The following is a 23,387-nucleotide window of genomic DNA, read 5'->3' on the forward strand; positions in this document are numbered from 1 at the left end:
AGCAGTTCTTGAAGTAGGGAAGAACTTCTCCAAAAATGCTTTCTTGCAGTCATCCCAGGTGGTTATAGAGTCGCTGGGTAGAGACTTTTCCCACTGACGTGCCTTATCCCCCAAAGAGAAAGGGAATAGCTTGAGCTTTAAGGCATCTTCGGACACACCATTGGTTTTTGACAATCCACAGTAGCTGTCGAACATGTCCAAGTGATCAAATGGGTCCTCTAGAGCCAAGCCATGATACTTGTTGTTCTCGATCACGTTGAGGAGTCCTGATTTGATCTCAAAATTGTTGGCTGCTACAGCTGGTGCTCGGATTCCCAATCTATGACCATGAATGTTGGGGCGCTCATAAGTGCCAATGGGTCGAGCTGCTCGCTGTTGGTTTTGTGGAACGTTGTTAGCTCCATTGACGTCCGCATCATTTTGAGGTATGTCTCCCATATCAGTATCCAATCTCTGCAAGTGAGCCTGTTGCTCTTCTTCTCTTCTCTTTCTAGCACACTCTCTCTCTAAAGCTCTGATGTCTGCAGCTCTTGGAACTAGGTTTGATGGACCCCTACTCCTCAAGTTCATACACCTGTAAATTAAAGAAAGGTGAAGAAGGAGAATCAGTAACAAAAGAAAGTAAAAATGACTTAGTCTCAAGCAACTGACTAAATCTCAATGTTCAAATCTACTCAGAATTTGGCAACAGCGCCAATTTGATGTTAGGAGTTTTCAAGGCTCCTAAGACAAATGATGTAGTATAAAAGATTGTCGAACCAATTCTAAGGGATTTCAAAGCACCGAGAATGCAAGTACGTACTTAATCTAAGTGCAACCGATAATTTGGATGGTTTTAAACTACTACTAATAATAGAATGCAATAACAGAACAATAAAACAATAAAAGAAGTGACTTTCTTTGGTTATGATAAAAGAGAACTCATGGGTATAGGAATTAGACATTGGGTGATCAAGTTTCGAACTAAGGATGGCAAATGATCAATCAAACTATCAACCTTAAGTTTAGACACAATCTTAAACAAACTCTATGTCTAGATGAATGTTCATTTACTAACATATTTCAAACATCAAATGTCTTTGGTTGAATAATATGAAAGCAATCATTACTAACAAGTCTATTGGCTATCTTAACACCTTTAACAACAAATGTCTTTGGTAAAGTATGTTAAAAGCTTAGGAGAGTTGTCTCAGGCATTTCATCAAACACCTTGTGGGTGGGAAATGCCTAAAGATCAACTTTTGAGAGGCCAACTCAGAAGATGCATTATGAATACTCTACTAGCAAGGAATAAGAAGGATCTACACTATAACATCCTAGATCTAGCCTAATCACCCTTAATCTCTCTAACCCATGAATTCAAGAATGAATTACTCACTACTCTTCATGATTCCTCTTAAACCCATATTGGATTTCAGATTAATCATGAAGAGAAATACACATAATAGATATGAAAACAACAGAATTGCAATAACAAAATGATCAATTGATTCAAAGAGATGAACTTTCCAAGAGGTTTTGGTGGTTTCTTTTGATAAAAGATAATCTGCCTCCAATGGCTTACAAAAGGTACTTAAACATAGGTTTTGAAAGTGTAAAACGTGCATAACAAAATGACCAAAAAGCCCTTGATAAATCATAAGTTCGACCAAATAGAAGATGCGGAGCGACCTCGGCACGTCGCGGAGCGACCTCGGCACGTCGCTCCGGGAGGTCGCTCTGGTGCTGGGAGCGACCTCAGGTAGTCGCTGTGGGACGTCGCTCCCGGCTTGTTCATTGCTCTCAAATCGACACAACCCGAGCGACCTCTGGGTGTCGCTGTGGTGAGGTCGCTCTAGGAGCTGGAGCAACTTCACCTTGTCGCTCTTGGAGGTCGCTCCGAAGCGTAAATGGCGAGCGACCTCGGGGTCTCGCTCTGGTAAGGTCGATCCGAAGCGTAAATGGCAAGCGAGTTCATGGCGTCGCTCTGGTAGGATCGCTCCCATGCATTGCTCGTCCAATGATCACCTTAATCACCTCTTTTGAGCTCCAAACGCACCCAAATGTCCCCAAGAACTCCATGTGGTACTCCAATACCTAATAAAGACTCATGCATGCAAAATGCAACCTAAACATTAGGCCTGGGCATTTTGACCTGGACCCGAAAACCCGAACCGGAACCTACCCAAAAATACCCGACCCGGAACCGGACCAAAAATTTATAAGTACCTTTTGGGTCTAAATTTTTTTTACCCGTAAGAACCGGAACCGAAAAGGAACCGACCCGAATAGACCCGGACCCGAAAAGAACCGACCCGATAAGAACCGATTTGTACCCGACTTAAAAACATGTATATCTAAAACTATGATATTTTGTGTTCTATTTTATATATATTATTTTATGATTTAGTTAAAAAAATTTTGTTAACAACATTTGTTATTATTTTTTAACATTTTTAAAGTAATATAAAGCTTTAAAATGTAAAATTTGGAGTTTTAAAATGTTTTATTTTAATTATTAATAGTTTCATTTAAGTTGTTTTGTAAAATTTTAGATATATATGACAAATATTCAACTAAAGTTGATGGAATTAGGTATATCATGTCTTTTTCAGATCATAAATACCCGGACCCGATATGGACCCGAAAAAATTACGGGTATTTTATGGGTATTTTAATTATAGACCCGAACCGACCCGGACCCGAAAAGAACCGACCCGAACCCGAACCGAAAATTTCTAATTGCCTATTGAGTCTAAATATTTAGGACCCAAAAAGACCCGGACCCGAAAGGAACCGGCCCGAACCCGACCCGAAGACCCGAACGCCCAGGCCTACTAAACATGGCTTAATCCTAGTCTATATGATCAAAATGCACATGGGTGAATGGATAACACAATGGAAATATGCAAGATATCAGAGGACGTCTATGTTAAGCAACCGGAAGGGTTTGTAGTAAAGGGGAGTGAGCACAAGGTATACAAACTTGACAAGGATTTGTATGGTTTAAATCAGGCTCCGAGAGCATGGAATGAAAAATTAAACAAAGCACTTGGTGAGATGAGCTTTATGAAGTGTTCTAAAAAACATTCATTGTATCGAAAGCAACAAAGGGGGCACATTCTATTGGTGGCAGTATATGTGGATGATCTTCTTGTAACAGGATCAAACATTGACATGATAGTTGAATTCAAGCGAGGAATGTCAGCACGGTTCGAGATGAGTGATTTGGGTTTGCTTACCTATTATCTAGGCATTGAGGTGGTTCAGTGTAAGGAAGGCATAAAGCTTGTGCAAGAGAGATATGCAAAGAAAATATTGGAGGATTCAGGTATGAACGAATGCAACGCTGTTCATACACCAATGGAGTCGGGGTTGAAACTTTCTATGGCACCAAACGAGGAAGCAGTTGACGAGACAGAAGACAGAAGACAGAAGACAGATCGGTTGTCTTCGCTATTTGATTCACACACGACCGGATCTATCATATTGCGTGGGCGTGTTAGTAGATATATGCACCAACCGAAGGCTTCTCATGCAGCAGCGCTAAAACAAGTACTTAGGTACTTGAGAGGAACACTATCGTATGGTCTCATGTTTAAGAAGACTGATAGAAGAGAACTTGTGGGATATGTCGATAGTGGGCATAACATTGATGAAGACGATGGGAGGAGCACCACCACACATATCTTCTATCTGAATGATTGTCTGATATCATGGTGTTCAATGAAGCAAGAGACAGTAGCGTTGTTGACTTGTGAAGCAGAGTTCATGGCAGCCACCGAAGCAGCCAAGCAAGCAATATGGCTACAAGAACTTCTTGAAGAAGTTACTGAGACACCATACGCGAAGACAACCATATACATTGATAATAAGTCAGCAATTGCTCTTACAAAGAACCTTGTATTTCATGGACGAAGCAAACACATACACAAGCGATATCACTTCATAAAAGAGTGTGTTGAGAACAACCAGATTGAGGTTCATCATGTACCCGGCGCCGAGCAGAAAGCTGATATATTGACTAAAGCACTTCGAAAGATCAAGTTTAAAGAAATATGAGAACTCATCGGAGTACACGAAGAGAACTTCAAGTTTAAAGAGGAGATTGTTGGAAGTAAACTTCAAGATAGCTTGATTCCCAAGCTAAACTAAGTTAAAAGGAAAAAAGAAGTTTATCTTATTTAGGAGTTATCTAAATAAGTTAAGATTAATGAGATTAGGAGATTTATAGATCTATATAAGGAGATGCATACTTGTTGCATAACTTGTGAGTTTGTGAGAGATCTTTGTGAAAGCTTGAGTTTTTGAGAGAGTTTTCTTAAGCTAATAATAAGAATTTGAGTTGTTCTTATTAAGATCTTTTGAGTTCATACATTGAGGTTAAAACAATAATTTTAACTCTGTTTTTCCATCACGAGAAAGCAAATGGTTCACAAAATTGACGAGTTACATGACTAGAATAGACTTTTGATTTTTCTTTTCACAAAAAAATAAACTGTACGATTTGATTAATACGTAAAGTTTTATTATTTACCAACCGGTCTATCAGCGCCTTTTTTTAATATTGTAGTGGCTTAAAGAATATTTTAAAATGTGGCCCTACATTAATCTTTGAATTTTGAAAAAATAATAATATAAAATATGTATCATTACTAAAGTTCTGATTGTACTTAATATTTTTAAATTTAATAGTTTGGATATGCTAAAATATTTGGTTTCTAACATTTAAAGCATGAACAATTTTTTTTAAAAAAATGTTGACTTTTACTTGTTTCTTTTAAGTTCATTAATTATAATTTATTAGTATATTGGTGGAATTTTTTTGTTTGTAAAAGATGGTTTCAAAAATCAAAATCACATAGGTTAAAAAACCATTAGTCAAACAAAAATGAGACAAATAAAAGAAGAGAACACAAATTTTTTTGTTGAACATTTATAAAAGTGAGGAATTAATAAACCAAAACAAAAAGTGACAAATCATCTCCATTTAGATAGCAATGGTGTTTGTTTGTTTGTACATCTGAAAAATACATTCAGAAGATTCATTTTGATGTCTTATTTTGATGTACATCAGGATGTTGTTCATTTATATTTAGGTTGTGCATCCAGATGAAGTTGCAACCATGTTAATTTGATTATTTTTTGAATTTGCATCTAGATTCAGATGCACTTGTTAATGAAAAAGACTAGATAGACATGATTTATATTTGGATCTTAATTATACATTTATTATATTTAGAATAAATGCAAATTGGTGTAATTTTGGTGAGAATGTAATTATGCGACTTTGGCAAAATATGATTCTGCGACTTTGGCAAGAAAAATTAATTTTGCTGAAGATTTTTTTTATGGTTTTAACTGAAAAGATAATTTTACAGCTTTAGCTGCAAATATGGTTTTACGGTTTTAGCGGTAAAATGTGAATTTACGTTTTGGCAGAAAAGTGATTTTGCAGCTTTAGTGGAAAAATATGATTATGCGATTTTGGTAGGAAAATTTTATTATGGTTTGAGCGGAAAATATGATACTCAATTTTGGCTGAAAAATTGATTTTGTGTTTGTAGCAGTAAAGTAGATTTTGCTGGTTTTGCAGGAAAAAGATGATTTTACGGTTTTGGCGAGAAAATATGATTCCACAATTTTGACTGAAAAGTGATTTGGCGATTTGTGATTTTGACGAGAAAATGTTCTGATATTTTGGCAAAAAGTGATCATACAGTTATGGCGGAAAAATATTATATTTCAAGACTTTGCCGGAAAAGTGATTTTATTAAATTTTAAAATCACATTTTACGGTTTTGGTGGTAAAATGTGATTTGTGATTTTGGCGGAAAAGTAATTTTGCAGTTTTTGTGGAAAAATGTAATTCAGTGGTTTTGGTGGGAAATTTTTATTTTACAGCTTTAACAGAAAGATGTGTGTTTTAGCGGGAAATGGATTTGGCGATTTTGACAGGAAAAATATAATTTCACGGTTTTAGGGAGAAAATGTGATTCCACGATTTTGACTAAAAAGTGATTTTGCGGTTTTGACAATAAAATGTGATTCTGGATTTTGATGGAAAAATTATTTTACGGTTTTGGCCAAAAATGTGATTTCAAGACTTTGGCAGAAAAGTGATTTTTCGGGGAAAATGTGTCTACGATTTTTGTGGGAAATTTTTATGTTGTGGTTTTAACAGGAAAATGTGGTTCTGCGACTTCGGCTGAAAAAGTGATTTGCGGTTTTAGCAAATGATTTTTCGGTTTTAATGGCAAAAATGATTTTGTTATTTTGGTGGGAATTGTTTTTTCGATTTTGGTGGGAAAATGTGATTCCATGACATTGGTGGGAAACACTTAATTTTGTGGTTTTGACAAAAATGTGATTCCGCAATTTTCGTGGAGAAAGTGTCTTTTTTTGTGTTTTTGACTAGTCCTAGGAATTCGGGTTTTCGGTTCAGGTCGGTTCGGTTTATTCGGTTTTCGGCATATTCTGGCTAGGATGTTTAGGAACCGTTTAGGAACCAGACATTTTTCAGATCGGTTCGGTTCGAGTAATGTCGGGTTTGGGCCAGGTTTCTATTTTTCTTATAAAACCCGAACTGGAACCGTATTATAAATAAATCAGGTTTGGTTCGGGTTTAAAGTCAAAAAATCAAAAAATTCCCGAAAATCCGAGTTAAACCCGGAAAAAACCCGAAAAATATTAGGGTAATTCAGATAGTTCGGATTCTTTTGAATATTTCTTATTTACAAATTATATTTTGAATATAATAATTTATATATTTAATATATTCAAAACATTAGGGTACCCGTTCAGTTCTCGGTTCGGTCCCGGTTTAGTTTCGGTTTCGGTTTCTGTTTTTCAGGTTTAGAAATATAGGAACCGTTTGGGTTTTTGTAATTTTCGGTCCGGTTCCAGTCTTGGTTTTTATGGTTCGTTCCGGTTTGATTTTCGGGTTTCAGATAATATGGCCAGGATTATTTTTGACATAAAATATAATTTTACATAAAATATTTCTTTAGTTTTAAAATATGTAATTACATGATATTTGGATGTGGAGCAGAATATGACACTATTAACCATGCATTTTTTTAATTCCCGCCGGCTTTACAAAGGTCTCTAGCAGCAACCGGTCTCCACCTTTGATTTTTCTCGGCGCAAGTCATTACACAAATATATAATCTATTCCCGCAAAAATTATATTGAAGACCCTGAGTTGGATAAAGATCCATACTATTGGATTATATAGTATATCTGGAAAATAAAAAATGATAAACTATTCATAGGGATAGACAAAGACCTGATAGAAACTGTTAGACACTCGGAATCAGAATTTCTTGCTTGGTTTAATGCTAACAATAGACAAGAAATAATATAATTTGTGTGACAATCTTCTGAGCAAGCTACAATCTCAGAGAGAAGTATGATAGATGGATTATGGACACATGACGCATTCTTCAGTGGTTGTGGATGGACATGAAAAAACTCCAGAGGAGAAATTCAACATTTGGGAGCAAGAAATCAATGAAGAAAAATTTCATCACTACATTAGGAACTTAAAGTGCTTTTATGGGCAATGGAGTGCATGATACAACTATCAACGACCGGTTTTTGGCACCAGCCGTAAAGACCTAAGCTCAATTATTCAAGATCCAGGAGCGTAGCCAAACTTTTCCACTGGACTGAAAGAGCTATTAAGACTGAAGAATATATTTCCAAACTTCTCGATTATAATTGTGTTTATTCCTCCTTCTGAAAAATGTATCGTCTAATTCCTTAGCTAAGATAACAAAATATTTTCATAGAGATCTGTACTATATTAGTTGTTATGTTCTGATCTGGTTTCCTAGACAAATCAGATAACCTTTCATGAAAGCTCATTTTCATTTAGACGAGAATTTAAAGTGATTTTTAAAGAATTTAAGTGATCCAGTTGGAAGTGGCATTTTAATACACAAAATAAACATCAATTTGTATCTTCACTCTCACTCAGATGGATTATATGAACGAGTAAATGAATAGCACCTAACTAAAAAATAAAGCCGCCTGACCAATATACATTTTAGACATGTGGCCCAAAATTTATTTTACTAATTGGTGGCCTAAAGCTTGTGCTTTACCAGCTTCAAGGAAGGGATGGATTTGAGTCTATGATAGTTGTCTTTATGCATGCAACTAGGGTCTCCCACATTTGTCGGTTTATTTACTCATTTTGGACTCAAAAGACGACTTGACTAAAAATCAGGTCCTACCTATAACATAAGTTACTCAGGCCATTAACTTTGACATCAAATTTGACTGAAAAATTTTAGCTAATTTTTTATATTAAACTTTTTATTAATGTTTATATGCAAACAAAGTTTTTAGACTTTTCAATTATAGTATTAGTTATTACTTATCAAATTTTCAGAATTATTCATTGAATTTTCATCAATAAAAATATTAATAATTGTATCATACAAAAATATTTTCTATGATTGCAGAATCTCTCATTAAAAGAGAGAATTTTGTACATTTTTGTTTTAGAAAAACAAAAAAGTTGTGTTTTGAAATCCGACCAGGAACCGCGGTCGAACCGGTATACCCGTTGATACGGTATATAATCCAGTTTGGATTTTAAGAAAAAACCATTATATAAAAACTATTTAAAATCCACAAAAACTGTTAAACCCGGAAACCTGGCTACCGGTTGAAACACTGGTTTGAACCAATACGTAAATTTGAAATATTTTTTTTTTGTTTTCAGTTAAATTATTAGAATCTGTTTCGTATTCTAATGAAGAAGTTAGGTTTTAGTTTTTTTTTTAAATAAAAAATTCTATGATCATGGGGATTATGAATCTGTTAACAAAACTTGTTGTTGTGATTTGGTATTAGTTTATTTTTTGTTATCGTCAATCTATTACAATTTTATGCTTTACTTTTAGCTTATTTTGGATTTAAAATTTAATTTTATTATTCACATTAGACATTTAAATACTTCAGAATTTTAACTTTGAATATATTATTATTATATATCATAACTATTAACTTGTTACAAAATTTGTTAAATATTCTAAATTATTTTTCTTATTGATATTTTGTATTTGAAGTGAAAATACAAATAAAGAAAACTAAAGTTACGTATTATTCCAAATGATTTTTAAAACATAAATATTTTTTATATTTTTAATAGATAATATATTATTATATAACAAGCTAATTAATTATTAACATGCGGTTCACTCGCGGTCGATCCAATAATTCATTGACCCGGTAAGTTGTCCGGTTCATTATCTTGGTTAGGTTTCAAAACACACTAAGAGTGACTCATGGAAGATCTCTCAACATAAGTATACAACGACCAGAAATAATATTTATTCCTTTCCTATTTAAAATAATTATTTTTTCTTTGTAGTTAAAATATTGATATTTAGGAATTTAATTAATGCAGTTTACTTTTAAACTAAAAAAAATAAAAATTTAATTGAGAACATTGATCCAATTAGAGAATGTTACAAAATTAAAGTTAAGATGATATTTTGAATACATGAAAATTTACAAAAGTTGTTTCGATTAAATTGTTGTACAAAAAGTACAGAAGTTGCTTGGTACATATAGTATTTTATCTTTCTTTATTGATTTGCAATAACTATACGATTTAATATTAATTACTTATTCTTTAAAATTTAATTTTTCAAGAGATGATGATATATTCTTCTGTTGGTGAATATTTTCTTGGTAACTGATTTAAGTTATTTCAAAGGGATTCTAAACTTATTGAATCAAGGATTTGAGATAATTCAATATTTGAGTAGATCCAAGAAAATTTGATATTTGGGTAAATCTTAAAAGAAATTAAAGATTTTCTGAAAAAAAAATCAGAATTTTTGAAATAACTTTTAAAATTTATATTTTATTTAAAATAATATTCTTATTTTAAAAATACTATAATTCAATATTTTATCGTTTTATGAAATGTATAAAATATATAAAAGTTTGAAAAAAATCGATTTTAATTTTTTTTTCATTTTTTTCATTTCAAACAATTTGTTTTTTTTTTAATGTGAAGTAAATTTTTTTTTGTTAAGTTTCAAATACCATCATAGGGTTTGACATTTCGACTCATTGCTTTTTTCACTATAAAATATAATCCAAATTTTTTTGACAAAATCAATATTTTCCTGATGTTATTTATTCTCTGATTATAGAGGAAAAATAACAATCTTTGTTATATAACAAAAACAGAGATAAAATTAAAATAAATTTACCTCTAATAATTATTATAAAAACAAATATATAAATAAGTTGGAGATGCTCTTAATTAGCATAAATTTTATATTTGAATACCACTTAAGTTTACCTCTCGTTGTAATTAAATAAGATACAAGTTCACAAATCAGAGACCTGGTGGTACATCACAAAATAGCTATGACTATTTTTATTTCTTGCTTTGGTTTTAAATATATTATATGAGGGCAGTGACAAATGCAAGTCAAAGTACAAAGACCAAAACCCATTGAGACGCGTAAAGGAGAAATTTCTACCGGAGACTTATGCATGAAACTAAGGTCTACCACATTTGTCCCCTTGCTTACTAATTTTCGACGCAAAAGACCCGTGATATGGCTCTACGGTTGCTATATAGGAAGCTCATTACATTTAAGGGATCACGATAGAGTTGAGAGAGAGAGAGAGAAAAAACGAGGGCTAAGATAAACAAAAAAAAAAGACAGAATGTGTAAGAACAATACCAAAATCCTCGTCACAGCTCTTGTGATGGTTGTAACCGCCGCGTTGATGATTGAAGAAGCTACGAGCATTCCCATATGTGGCGTCAACACAAACGACTTGAAGAAATGTAGTCCAGCTGTCACTGGAAACAACCCACCACCTCCCACTCCCCAATGCTGCAAGGTGGCCAAAGCCGCTAATCTTGAATGTCTCTGCCCGTACTTCACCAGGTCCGGGCTTGACCCCGCAAAAATCAAGGCTCTAGGGACCAATTGTGGCATTACTAAAAATCCCTCTTGTTTGCCATGGTAAAAATCAAAAGTACCATTAAAATTATTGGAAACTGGTTGAATATAAGGAGAAAGTCTTACGCTAATTTTGTTTATTCTTTCTTTAAAACGCAGATTGAAGAACTGAGCTGGAAGGGACAAATGCTGGCCTGCCACAAGATTAAGTCTCTAAGTTGTTATGTCTTTTGTTGTTCTATATAATTCGAATAAACCACCAGATTTTGCAATTATTTTTCAGTCACCTTTTTCTAAATAAAAAAACCGTGTTCTATATATTTAATAAATAAATAAAGTACTGTTTTGTCTTAATCCATTGTGTTATTTACTTACTTTAATATCCAAAATCAATAAAGAAAGAAATACAAAATCATTAAGAATCATATCAACTAAAATGTTGGAATGAAAATGTTCTTAGAAATTGAAAGTTTCATATCTTGCCGAACTTGATCATGGTTGAGGTTTTTGTACACGAAAGCAACAAATAATTGTGACTGGTTATGAGTCAAGGAAACTGATGTAAAGAAAAACATCACACACAAAGTCAGATCTTTAGTCTAACCAAGTATTGATTTTTTTTTAACGAAATTTTCATATCAGACCAAGACCAAGAATTAAAAACATAATAAGATTGCTAGAAAAATCAGAAAAGCTTTACAAGAAAAAAAAATTCATGAAATCAATTGAAAAATAGAATTGAGGTGCCAATTAAAGCGGTCACATTATTTTACATGCAACTCTAATCTCTTTCACTCGATTGTATCGTGTTTTTGTTATAGTTACCAAGAATTTTTATAAGAAAATACACATTATTGGTTATAGACTACGTCAATTTTGCAAGATGTCCAACAATATTGACACGACGCCTAGTCAATTTTATTGGTATTCTTAAAGTATAATCCAATAATTATGTATATTAAATAAGCCAAGAATATTTGTTTTACATTAATTTTATGTTGCTTTATATTAGCAGAAGAAAATAAGTATGGGTAAATATTTAGATCCGAAGAACCGAACCGAACTAGATTTAAAAGTAATACTAAACACAAACTAAGGAGAGTGTATTCAACTAAGAGTTTCAGATGATTTGTATTAAAATGACAAGTCCAGTGTTATTCAAACAAGGATTTTAAAAAATATTTTAAAATCAAGTGTTATTGAACTTTTCATTTTATAAAAAACTCTGAAATCCATTGTTGTTGAACAAAATTTAAGTTGGAGATTTTCGAGGGTTTTAAATGTTTTTAGGGTGTTTGAAAAGTGTTTCTTAGTTATAAAATTAAAAATTTAAATCTCATGGTTTTATATGATATACTAGAGTAGTTTAACAAAAATCACACCAAATTCTAATATTCACCTAAAATCATCTAAAAATTCACTAAAATCATATCACTTCAAATTTTAGATTCAATAAACCCCCTAAAACACATTAAGTACTCATATAGATCTTTAATATCTAGATAACCAGACTCTAATATAATCCAAACTAAAATATTTTAGATACCAAAATATATAAATCACAGTTATACACTTAAATATATTAATTATTATAAATTTTATATCTAATAAGTATTCAAAAATATGAAAATATCTAAAAATTATCAATATAATCACAGGTAAATATCCAAAAATAACAGTAAATGTTGAAAACACTGATAATATTTATTTGGTCTCTATCCAAATATTTAAATTGAACTAATTTCTATGTAAAGTTATTGGAAACTGGTCGAATATAGGGAGAAAGTGACAAATGAAGAACTGAAGAACTGAGCTGGAAGTGACAAATGCCGGCCTGCCACAAGATTAAGTCTCTAAGTTATAATATGTCTTTTGTTGTTCTATTCGAATAAACCACCAGATTTTGCAATTATTTTTCAGTCACCTTTTTATAAATAAAAGAACCGTGTTCTATATATTTAATAAATCAACAAAGTACTGTTTTGTCTTAATCCATTGTGTTATTTACTTACTTGAATATCCAAAAACTAACTCGTCACGCCTCCTCCCTTCAGAGAACCCAAATCATAATTAAAACTGCAAAAATATATATATGAAATATAGTTGCATAAACGTTTTGAATTTAATTGCTTCGCAACATTAAGAGTCTCTGTTTCAACATATAGAAATATGGATGCATCTCCAATAAAATTAGATTATCACAGATTCACAAATGCCTACAGAATAGAGATGAAGTAAGACAAAAAACCTCTCTTGCGAAAGAAGCTTGACGAAAAGAAAGAGACCTCTCGAACGAGTCATCCTTGAACGATCTGGGTTATGTTATATATGATGTATAATGCGAACATTAGAGCATCTCCAATGTACACCTCTATAATTTTTTTTAAAATAGAGATCTCTATTATAGACGTGAAAATGCTCCAATGTATGCCTCTATAATAGAGTTCATCTATTTTAGAGGAAAATATAGAGGAAAGTTACTTTTTACCTCTATATTTAGAGGTGAAAATAGCATATCTCTATATTTTCCCCTATAAATAGAGAAACTCTATTATAGAGGCATACATTGGAGCATTTTCACCTCTATAATAGAGTTTCTCTATTTTAGAGGAAAATATAGAAATAGAAATAGAGGTGGGTTAGAGATGGTCTTATAACGCTAAAGAAGAAACCAGTGACAATAGTGTTTCATGAAAAGAGCATATATACAGTTGAACATCTACAAATTAATACTAGATAAATTAATAAATTTTATCAGTTTCAAGTTGGATCAATTCAAAATTTGACACAAATTGATAAAATAATAAGATAATAATTTTTTTAGAAAATTCTGTGTGAATATATGGTCTCATTAAAATTATAAATTAATAATTTATATGTATATATATTTTATATAAGTAAAAACTTATTATTATGTTGTTTGTTTTATATTCACAGTAAAATTATCTTTATATTTTCTTAACATTTAATATATTTTTGATGAGATAAATTCTATGCAATATATATTATATACACCAAATAATAAAATAGAATTAATATAAATTTAAAATTTAAAAAAATAACAATTAATGTCTATACGATAAAATCAAATATTTTTCTTACTTTAAAATAAATAAATTTTAAAATAAGAAATTTAAATAAAGAAACTTTTATAAAATAATATTTCTATAAATTAATAAAATTTCAAAGTTTCAACATTAGTAATTTATAGAGGTTCTACAGAATTATGGAGAATTTACCTTTAAATAATATTTTATAGTAATTGTGAAGTAAGAGGCTCATCTATATAAGTCACAAACTTTTGGAATGTTTTATTTGTATAACTTGTGTACATAGAGGAACCAATGTTGTTTACATTAAATGAAAACGGCAAACTACGAGTTTATGAATCGTTATGGCTTTCTAAAGGAGAACAAAACTAAAAAAAAACTGAGCAATAGCAGAGAAGAGAACTGCTCACTTTGTCATGATTATGAATCATAGTTTTGTGTTTGAAATCATAAAAATTGTGGAACTTTCTCCGGTGAATATTGTGAATAATTCAAAATATTGTGAATAACTCAAAACTTAAGAACTAAATTTGTATTTTTCATTGCTCACCCTCCCCCGCAAACTTGGGGGTTGTAGAGACCCTACACCAATTTTGTTCCTCAGGATAGTGAACGATTGACATGGGAGCAGCTTGGTAAAGATGTCAGCGAGCTGTTGTGCTCCAGGGATATGACGAACTTAAACCAAGCCAAGCGCCACTTTCTCCCGAATATAATGGTAGTCAACCTCCATATGTTTGGTTCTGCTGTGAAAACTGGGATTGGCATATAAGTGCACATCAGACAGAATATCACACCGCAAGAGAGCAGGATGGGGTTGACAAATCTTGAGATCGCGAAGAATATAGTTGAGCCCACTTAGCTCACAAGCCGTCAGTGCCAAAGCTATGTATTCCGCTTCAGTAGACGATCTTGACACGGTAGGCTGTCACTTTGCACACCATGAGACTACATTAGAGCCAAGGAGCGCACAGAAACCTGTCGTAGACCGACGTGTATCACGACATCCAGCACAATCACTATTATTAAATGCGGAAAGAGATAGGGAACTGTCTTTGAACAAATGCAACCCGTACATAGCTGTTCCTCTGATGCATCGCAAAATTCGTTTGAGCATAGAGAAGTCGCTTATTGTGGGTGAGTGCAGCCTTTGACAAATAAAATTCACGGAAAATTGGATGTCCGGTCGAGTAAGAGTAAGGTACTACGGTTTCCCTGCAATGCTGCGGAAGAATGTCGGCTCAGGAAACAGTTTTGTATCTGTATAGACTTCATCCAGTCTCGTAGGCAAGGGTGTAGGCATAGGATTCGCTGTGGCCATCCCAGCTTCATATAAAATATCTTCTGCATACATAGACTGATTGAGGAACAAACCTTGATCATGATATTGCGCTTGGATGCCAAATAATTAGTGAATCTCGCCCATGTCCTTCATTGAGAAGGTACTGCTCAGTTCTTTAACAAAACACACCATCACAGAGGAAGAGTTGCCTGTTAAGAGAACATCATCCACATAGAGTAGTAGGATCAAGGTTTGGTCACCACGGTGATATGTGAATAAAGATGGATCTGCAGGGCTGCACTTGAAGCCAAACTCCAGCAAGAAATTTGTGAACTTATTAAACCAAGCACGAGGGCCTGTTTTTAATCCATAAAGAGCTTTATGTAGTCTGCAAACATGATCCGGTTTTGAAGGATTGACAAAACCAGGTGGCTGTTCCATAAAGACTTCCTCAACTAACTCCCCATGAAAGAAGGCATTTTTAACATCAAACTGACGCACTTTCCACTCATTTCCCACTGTAACATTAAGAACCAATCTGATTGTTGAAGTCCTCACAACCGGACTGTAAGTCTCAATAAAAGCAACTCCTTGTTCTTGTTCAAAACCACACACCACAAGTCGAGATTTTAGCTTATCCAAAGTTCTATTTGCCTTTAGTTTCACCGTATGTATCCACCTACTGCCTAACACATGCATGTTAGGATCCCTGGGAACAAGAGACATAGTTTCATTGAGACGCTGTGATTCCATTTCTTCTCCCATAGAATTTGTCCAACCATGATGTTTTAACGCAGCCGCAAGGGTCTTTGGGATAGTTGGAGATCTGTTCTTGTGACATAATTAGCAGTGTAGTAAGCATCCACCCAATACTTAAAAGGGGTTCTCTGTCTCGGTTCCTCTCGGCTTTAGTTATATATGTTCACATTCACATATCTTTAATTGATGTTTTTGTTAAAAAAAGTTTTAGTTCATATCACATTTTCAAAATTTAATGTAAGTTATTGATTAATATATTGTATGACTATTTCTATTATACAATTAATATTACTATTATTCGAATTATGTTTATGTTGATAATTAATCTTTCTTATTAAAACAGAAATATTCATTTGGACCTAAATTTTAGTCATACTGGGTAGATGCTGACTACACTGCTAGTTATGTCACCAACCTGTTACCGTCTTCTGCAGTTGGTTTTCATATTATCCTTAATGAAGTTCTAATGTATGTGAATGTGAACATATATAACTAAAGCCGAGAGGAAGCGAGACAGTCGAGTGAAACATTTGCCTTGGCTCCAAGATTTTTTAAAAGTTTTTTACATAAGAGTAATCCCCAAATTACGACATTGTTTTTATCAAACATGAAATTGGATATCAAAACGCAAACAACAGTGATGAAAGAGGATTGTAATAGGCACAGTCGAGTGAAACATTTACCTTGGCCCTAAAATTTTTAAAAAATATATATATAAGAGTAAGTCCCCAAATTACACTCCCCCCCCCCTCCTCCCCAAATCTCAGATCCGGCCAGCACTGCATTACTTTATCTATATATAATTTAATTTTCAAAAAAAAAACATATTGTTAGTCATTTGATAACCGAGAGAGTGATCACCACGATTTGATTGTCTAATTGATAATTGAGTTACAGAAAAAAATTAATCAAAGATTTGGCAAATTCACCAAAAGTACGAGAAAACGTGTGCTTGACAAAGTCACCGGACGACAAGACTTCGTTAGAGAGTCTCTCGAACATACAGCTCCTCCCGCAGCTGTGAAAACTCCATGTAACACAAAGAACAAGGTGACTTCTCGTGTAGGTCTTTCACGAGTAAAATAGAAGAAGATCAACTCGTGAACTGCACTGGAGACGATGAAAGTGGCAACTCCCAAGAACAGAACCTGATCGGAGTTCATTTTACTCTTGGTGATTTTTCGGACTGGATAGTAGATGGCCCTCCGGAGGGTCGCGGGGACCATGAGGTTCCACCGGCGACCCCAGAATTCTTGAAGACAGTTGGCTAAGTATGGTCCGTTGGACTCTATCTCACCCAAGTGCTTGGTTCGAAAAAGCGTGTGGCAACATGAAGCGATGAGGTTGGAGCTTAGCGCCTAGCGCCATGGCGCTGCAAAGCGAGCGCTTTGTCCACCTGCAACAAAAAAGGTAACTACAAAACCATACATATATATTACGTTAACATAAGAAAACTAAGACATGTAGAAAACCAAAAACACCAAATAGATATAATAAAACTCATAGGTTCATATAGAAAAACACCAACTGAAATACCAAATTTAAACACCAAATTCAGAAGCAAATTCTAAAGCAAATAAAAACACCAATAGCTGAATCTCTACTCAGATTCAGAATCATTCTACTTATACTCCAAAGCTTTCTCGTATCCTCCTAACTCCTCTTCAACGTCATCATCTTCATCAACCAATTCCAAATGAGAAGGTGATGGACCATAGCGCTTGCTCTGAGTTGAGGACATTGTGATTCCTTTCCCTTTGTTGTTCTTAGCAGAAGTAGGAGTCTTTGCTCCTCTAGTAGTGTAGTCTGGTTCTTCAGCTCCTACTGCCTCACTCACCACACTCAAAGTCAGGTCTTCATCATCATGAACGAAAGCATCATCTTCATCATTGGAGGAGTTCCCGTCCATCTTCCCCATTAACCATTCGTTGATGTCATCAATTTCCTCCAACGGAATTGGATCCTTTGCATCATTTCTCTTCATCCTACACTGCAAAACCCGATTGTACTTGACAAACACCATGTCATTCAATCGGCTTTGAGCTAATATGTTCCTTCTCTTAGTATGTAGCTGTTAATAATAAAAGTAAGTCATACATATGAATAGCATTAAGTTAACTGTAAAATTTAGAAAAATCTCAAAGACTTACATGCTGAAAAACTCTCCAATTTCTTTCACAGCCACTTGTACTGCATGTTAGACTAAGGACTTTGACAGCAAAATCTCTGAGATTAGGAGCTGAGCTTCCGTAAGTTGACCACCAATCAGCTATAAAAACATACAAAAATACACTAACATTCTTAAGCACTTCTAGCTGGAAATGAAACGTTGCAAAGCTGAAAACAGAGAGTTATTACCTAGAGACTTCATCTCCATTTTCCTAATAGCCATGGGAAGACCAAAGAGCCCACTTGCATTCTTAAACACTTCAAGCTCAACCATGATCCTGTCTTGAACAACATTGTCTCGAACCAGCCTTGTGATGCAGTTGTACAATCCGGTCTCCACTTCTTCACAACAAACATCAGCAGGATGGGCATAATGAACGTGGATTGAGGAAGTATCCTTCTGCGTGAAGTGGTTGATGTAGCTGACAGTCCCATCGTCTGTCTATCATCTCAAACACCTTCTCATACTTTTCCTTCTTCCCTTTGAAACTCTTAGCAGTAGCTTCTTTTGCCCTATCCATAGCAGTGTAGATGTACCCCATTGGTGGTTTCTTCTCACCATCAACCATTCGGAATACCTTCACTAAGGGAGAAGTTAGCTTCAGAGCATAAGCTATGTTCCTCCAGAAGCTCTCTTGAAGAATATACTACTTCAGCTTCCTCGCTCCTGCTTCCTTAGGCCATTTCGATTTGTTCCATTTCTCTGAGGTCACCATCTTCTTTAAATTGGCTTGTTGAAGGTGAAAATGAGTCATGGTGATGAAAGAAGCTGCAAATCTTGTTACAGCCGGCCTGTGCAAGTTCCTTTGCTCTGTGAACCTCCTCATCATGTTCACAAGTGGTACACGACAATAGATGTACGCATTGATAAACATGCACTTCTTCATCGCACTCTTCACTGCCTCTATCTTTCCAATGTCCTCCAGCATCAAATCAAGGCAGTGTGCAGCACAAGGAGTCCAGAAGAGATGTGGACGTTTTGCTTCAAGAATTTTCCCAGCCTTCACGAAGTTGGAGGCGTTATCAGTAACAACCTGAACCACATTCATCTCTCCAACTTCCTCAACAATATCATCGAGTAGCTTGAACAGCATTGTAGCATCTTTCACAACTTCAGAAACCTCTTTTGACCTGATGAACACAGAGCCTTTTGGTGAGTTAACCAGAAAGTTGACGATGTCCTTCTGCACCACAGAATCATGCCATCCATCAGACATGATTGAGCATCCTTTCACTACCCACTCCTCCCTGTTAGGAACCAGCTCAGCTTGAACATTGGCGACTTCCTTTTGAAGTAAAGGATACCGGAGCTCATACTGAGAAGGAAGCTTTAACCCCATACCATACTGCCCGACCAGCTCTGTCATCTTCTTGAAACTGTCATGGGAGGCAGCATTAAAAGGAATCCCAGCATCGTAGAACCACCTTGCCATGGCTCCCCACACGTTGTAAGTCTTTGTCACAAGCTCCAAACACCCCTTTCATATCCTTTCTGCCTTTCAACACATCAGGAGGCAGTGACATCACAAACTTGTCCAAAAGACCACGGTTCTTCCTTTTGATAGCCTTTTGTATTGGCTGATCACCATCCAAGTCCACATCATCTTCATGCACGGCAGGTTGGTACTTCATTGTGAGAGCTGCTCTTTCTTCAGCTCTTATGGTTATGTAATTCTGCAGCTCAACTCTGACATGTTCTGGACAGATTAGACACTTCCTTGCATTCTTGTACCCGCCAACAAGATGTTGTTTCAACCGTGAAATTCCAGCAGTTAACACCTTGTAGCAGAAGATACACTTCCAGTGGTTGACGTTATTGTTAACCATGGTTCCATACTTCCTTCCTGGATCCACTTGTTGTCCTACTCCTTGAGACCCTCCTCCTTGAGATGATCCAGCTCCAGTGTCAGACATGATCACAAATACAACATAGACAAACATTGAATGAGAAGAAGCTATTGACTATAAACAAGACATGATAATAAACTAACGTTAAAGAAGAAGCTATTGACTTAAGGAGAAAAAATCTATGATATAAACAAAACATGATTATAAACTTATATTAAAGAAAAGCCACTGACATAAGAAGAATCAAACGCATGTTATAAACAAGAAAGATCATACACTTATATTAAAGAATAGCTACTGACATAAGGAGAATCAAACGCATGTTATAAACAAGAAAGATCATACACTTATACTAAAAAAAAAGCTACTGGCATAAGGAGAATCAAATACTAAAGAAAAGCTACTGGCATAAGGAGAATCAAACGCATGTTATAAACAAGAAAAGATCATAAACATGTAGGCAAGAAATACTGTCGCAAAAGAAGAGAGTTAATATCAAAAGAAGAGAGTTACTAATACTATCAACTAAAAACCTTGCAAATGATATGCTATTGCCGTAAGTTCAAGAGAAGAGAAGCTAATGAGTTTAACTTAAGGTTTGTAAGGTTATTGTATAGGAGATGAAATGGGGTTAGTGGGATTGTGTGCGAAGTTAGTGGGATTGTGGATACCCTCCTCTACACCGCCTAATACGTGATAAGAGTATATTTAGATACACTAGATATTCTTCCTAAACCGTTTTGTTAAGTGTACAATTTTGAATCAATTTTTTTTATATAGGTACAACAAATCGCCGCTTTTAGCGCATTAAGGAAACAAAAAAAGCGAGGAAAATCGAGGAAAAGCGGGGATCTATGTACCTCGCCTGGAAATGGGGTCCCGAAGCGATGAGGTCCTCGCCATGAGGCGCTTAGCGCCATGGCCCCAGAAACGCTCGCTTTTTCGAACCAAGCCCAAGTGTATATGCAGAACTTTTAAAAGAGCTAAAAGAATCTCAAACTCCAAGTATATACGCAGAGAGTAGAGAACTAGTAACACATCAACACATTCGAAGATAAATATTTTTTGTATTCATATATATATGTAACAACACACGTTACCCAAAGCAATGCATCAAAGGGATCAATTCCCTCTGTAGCTAATTCCTATGGCATGGCTCGTCGGATGGCTCCCATTCAGCAAGAGTTGCTGGGGAAACAATTACACTTGCAAAAGCTGAAGGTGGACTAGGCTGTCGCGACTTGATCTCTTGGAACAAAGCATGCACAATGAAACTAATTTGGTTACTATTCAGCTGCTCCGGATCAATATGGGTTGCGTGGTTTAGATCAGAAATCATAAATGGCTCAGTCAACAACTTCTGGTCAACAAAGCCAAAACAGCGATATTCATGGTTTGTAAACAAACTACTGAAACTAGGGAATGAAGCATATAAATGGATCAAAGTCAAGATTGGATCCGGGAATGTGGTAGAAGTTTGGACAGACAACTGGTCACCCTATGGAAAGCTACTTGACTACCTATCACCGAGGAGCTTCAAACACTATGGGAGTTTGGAACATAAGACTGGCTCGTTCAGACAGGCAACTGTGTATCCAGACATTCCTAACTTCAATTAACCTTTCTAATGATGCAGATTCAACAGAGTGGATAGTTGCAATTGGACTAAGTTCAAGACTGGTGATATGTATAATTATAATATTCTAAAGCGTCATTAAGTAAGTGTACCTTGGGTATCTGTGGTCTGGTATCCCAAGGAACAGCTTCTTAACATGGCTCAACCGGATCCCCTCAAAGGACAGACTGATATCATGTGGCTTAACGGTGGACCCCACTTGCGTCCTCTGCAATCAGGCGGCGGAATCACACTACTTTCAATGCCCTTACAGCTGGAACTTCGGCGATCAAAACTCTCTATTGTGGTCTGGCAACTAACTAACTCTCTACAACATCTGGATGGAAAGAGGAATGCTAGAATCCTTCGTCAATGCTTCAAACCTTACACCTCCATCATCACCACTATTGACAGAACCACCTGCAACTGCATACACTCCAAGTGTGATAAAAATCCGGGTCAATCATCTCAGATGATCAGATTCTGGTTCTCCTTAATCGCGTCTCCGACGATCTCCGTTCAACCTTCTTACTCTTGAGTTTCTAATTGGGCTTATGTAACTAACTAATGGGCTTCTTTCTACTCATTAGACTTAACTATTAGGATTAATTATCAAAACACTTAAGGCCCTAAGACCATCATTAACGGTAAAACCGTGTACACGGTTTCTTAAATAAATTTGTTTTTCTTTTTTTTTCGTTTTGTCTTAAAAATTTTTTTTTAAAAAGGGGACCAATCGCGGGCCGCCACGTGTCGGTGGGACCCGCAAACAGTGCAAAAACCACACAAAAGTCGATCCTTATTCGATAGTTTCGGTAACCGATTCTAAGCCCATTTGTAGAGCCCACGTCATAAAAACCCTACAGGATCCCTTTAAAAACTGCCGTTAGTTATGCTCTAAGGGGTTTTTATTCTTTCTTTTTTCCTCACGCTCTTACACTAAGAAACTATGTAGTAAAATAATTGATTAAATTATTTATTTTACGTTGTAATAAGAAATTTGTTGTATAGTTTTTCAAGGGATGGACATTCAAATATCCGTTCGGATTCAGTTGATTTATTCGGGTTTCAGATTTTTAGAGTTAGAAATTTAAATATGACTCAGATATTTACAAATTTTAGTTTGAATTTGGTTTGAATCATTACAGATTCGGTTCGGATTCGACTATCCATTTTAATTATGTAATTTTTTTAATAAAAATCAAAATATACTTAATCCTCAAAATCCGAAAATAAAAATAGTATAAAACATAAAAGTTTGAATAATGTAAGATTAAATACTTAAATTTATATAAAAAATAGTGTGTGGACACATTAAATTATCTACGATAGAGTTAGAAAAATTAGTGTGCGAACATTAATTGCTAATTAGTGTGAAGCTTACACGTAAAAATTCTAAAATTGAAATAATTGTGAGATTGACACGTGTCAATGTGTGTGTGAACACATTTATTGCAAATGTTTATCTTTTAATATATAGAGATTATGTCAAAAAAAAAAAAAAACTTTACACACCAAAGTTGGCAACTTCAATGGCAAAAGCCCATTTAAGAGCTAGGGTTTTGTTGATGCTTGATGGGGAAGCAAGTGAAGCAGATTAACTGAGAGGTACGTATCAGGGGGAAGTGGATAGAGAGGACCTTTATCGAAGGAGAAGAGGATGAACTTGAAATTGGCTAGCCATGTGAGGGAAGAACAGAGAGTAACAATAAGATATTGAGATTATTGCTGAAACCCAA

General features: G+C 34.8%; 1 protein-coding gene and 1 pseudogene across 1 annotated transcript; one reads left to right on the forward strand and one right to left on the reverse strand.

Annotated features, from left to right (window-relative positions):
* The first annotated feature begins 10,601 nt into the window (after positions 1 to 10,601).
* On the forward strand, positions 10,602 to 11,279 carry LOC106353598 (putative lipid-transfer protein DIR1). Its single transcript, XM_013793355.3, has 2 exons — positions 10,602 to 10,988; positions 11,085 to 11,279. Coding segments are annotated over exons 1-2 (306 nt in total). The 5' UTR covers positions 10,602 to 10,683; the 3' UTR covers positions 11,086 to 11,279.
* Positions 11,280 to 17,485: 6,206 nt separating this feature from the next.
* On the reverse strand, positions 17,486 to 22,819 carry LOC106353599 (annotated as a pseudogene).
* Positions 22,820 to 23,387: the final 568 nt, after the last annotated feature.

The sequence above is a fragment of the Brassica napus genome, chromosome C9 (genome assembly GCF_020379485.1).
Source record: "Brassica napus cultivar Da-Ae chromosome C9, Da-Ae, whole genome shotgun sequence".
Taxonomy (NCBI): domain Eukaryota; kingdom Viridiplantae; phylum Streptophyta; class Magnoliopsida; order Brassicales; family Brassicaceae; genus Brassica; species Brassica napus.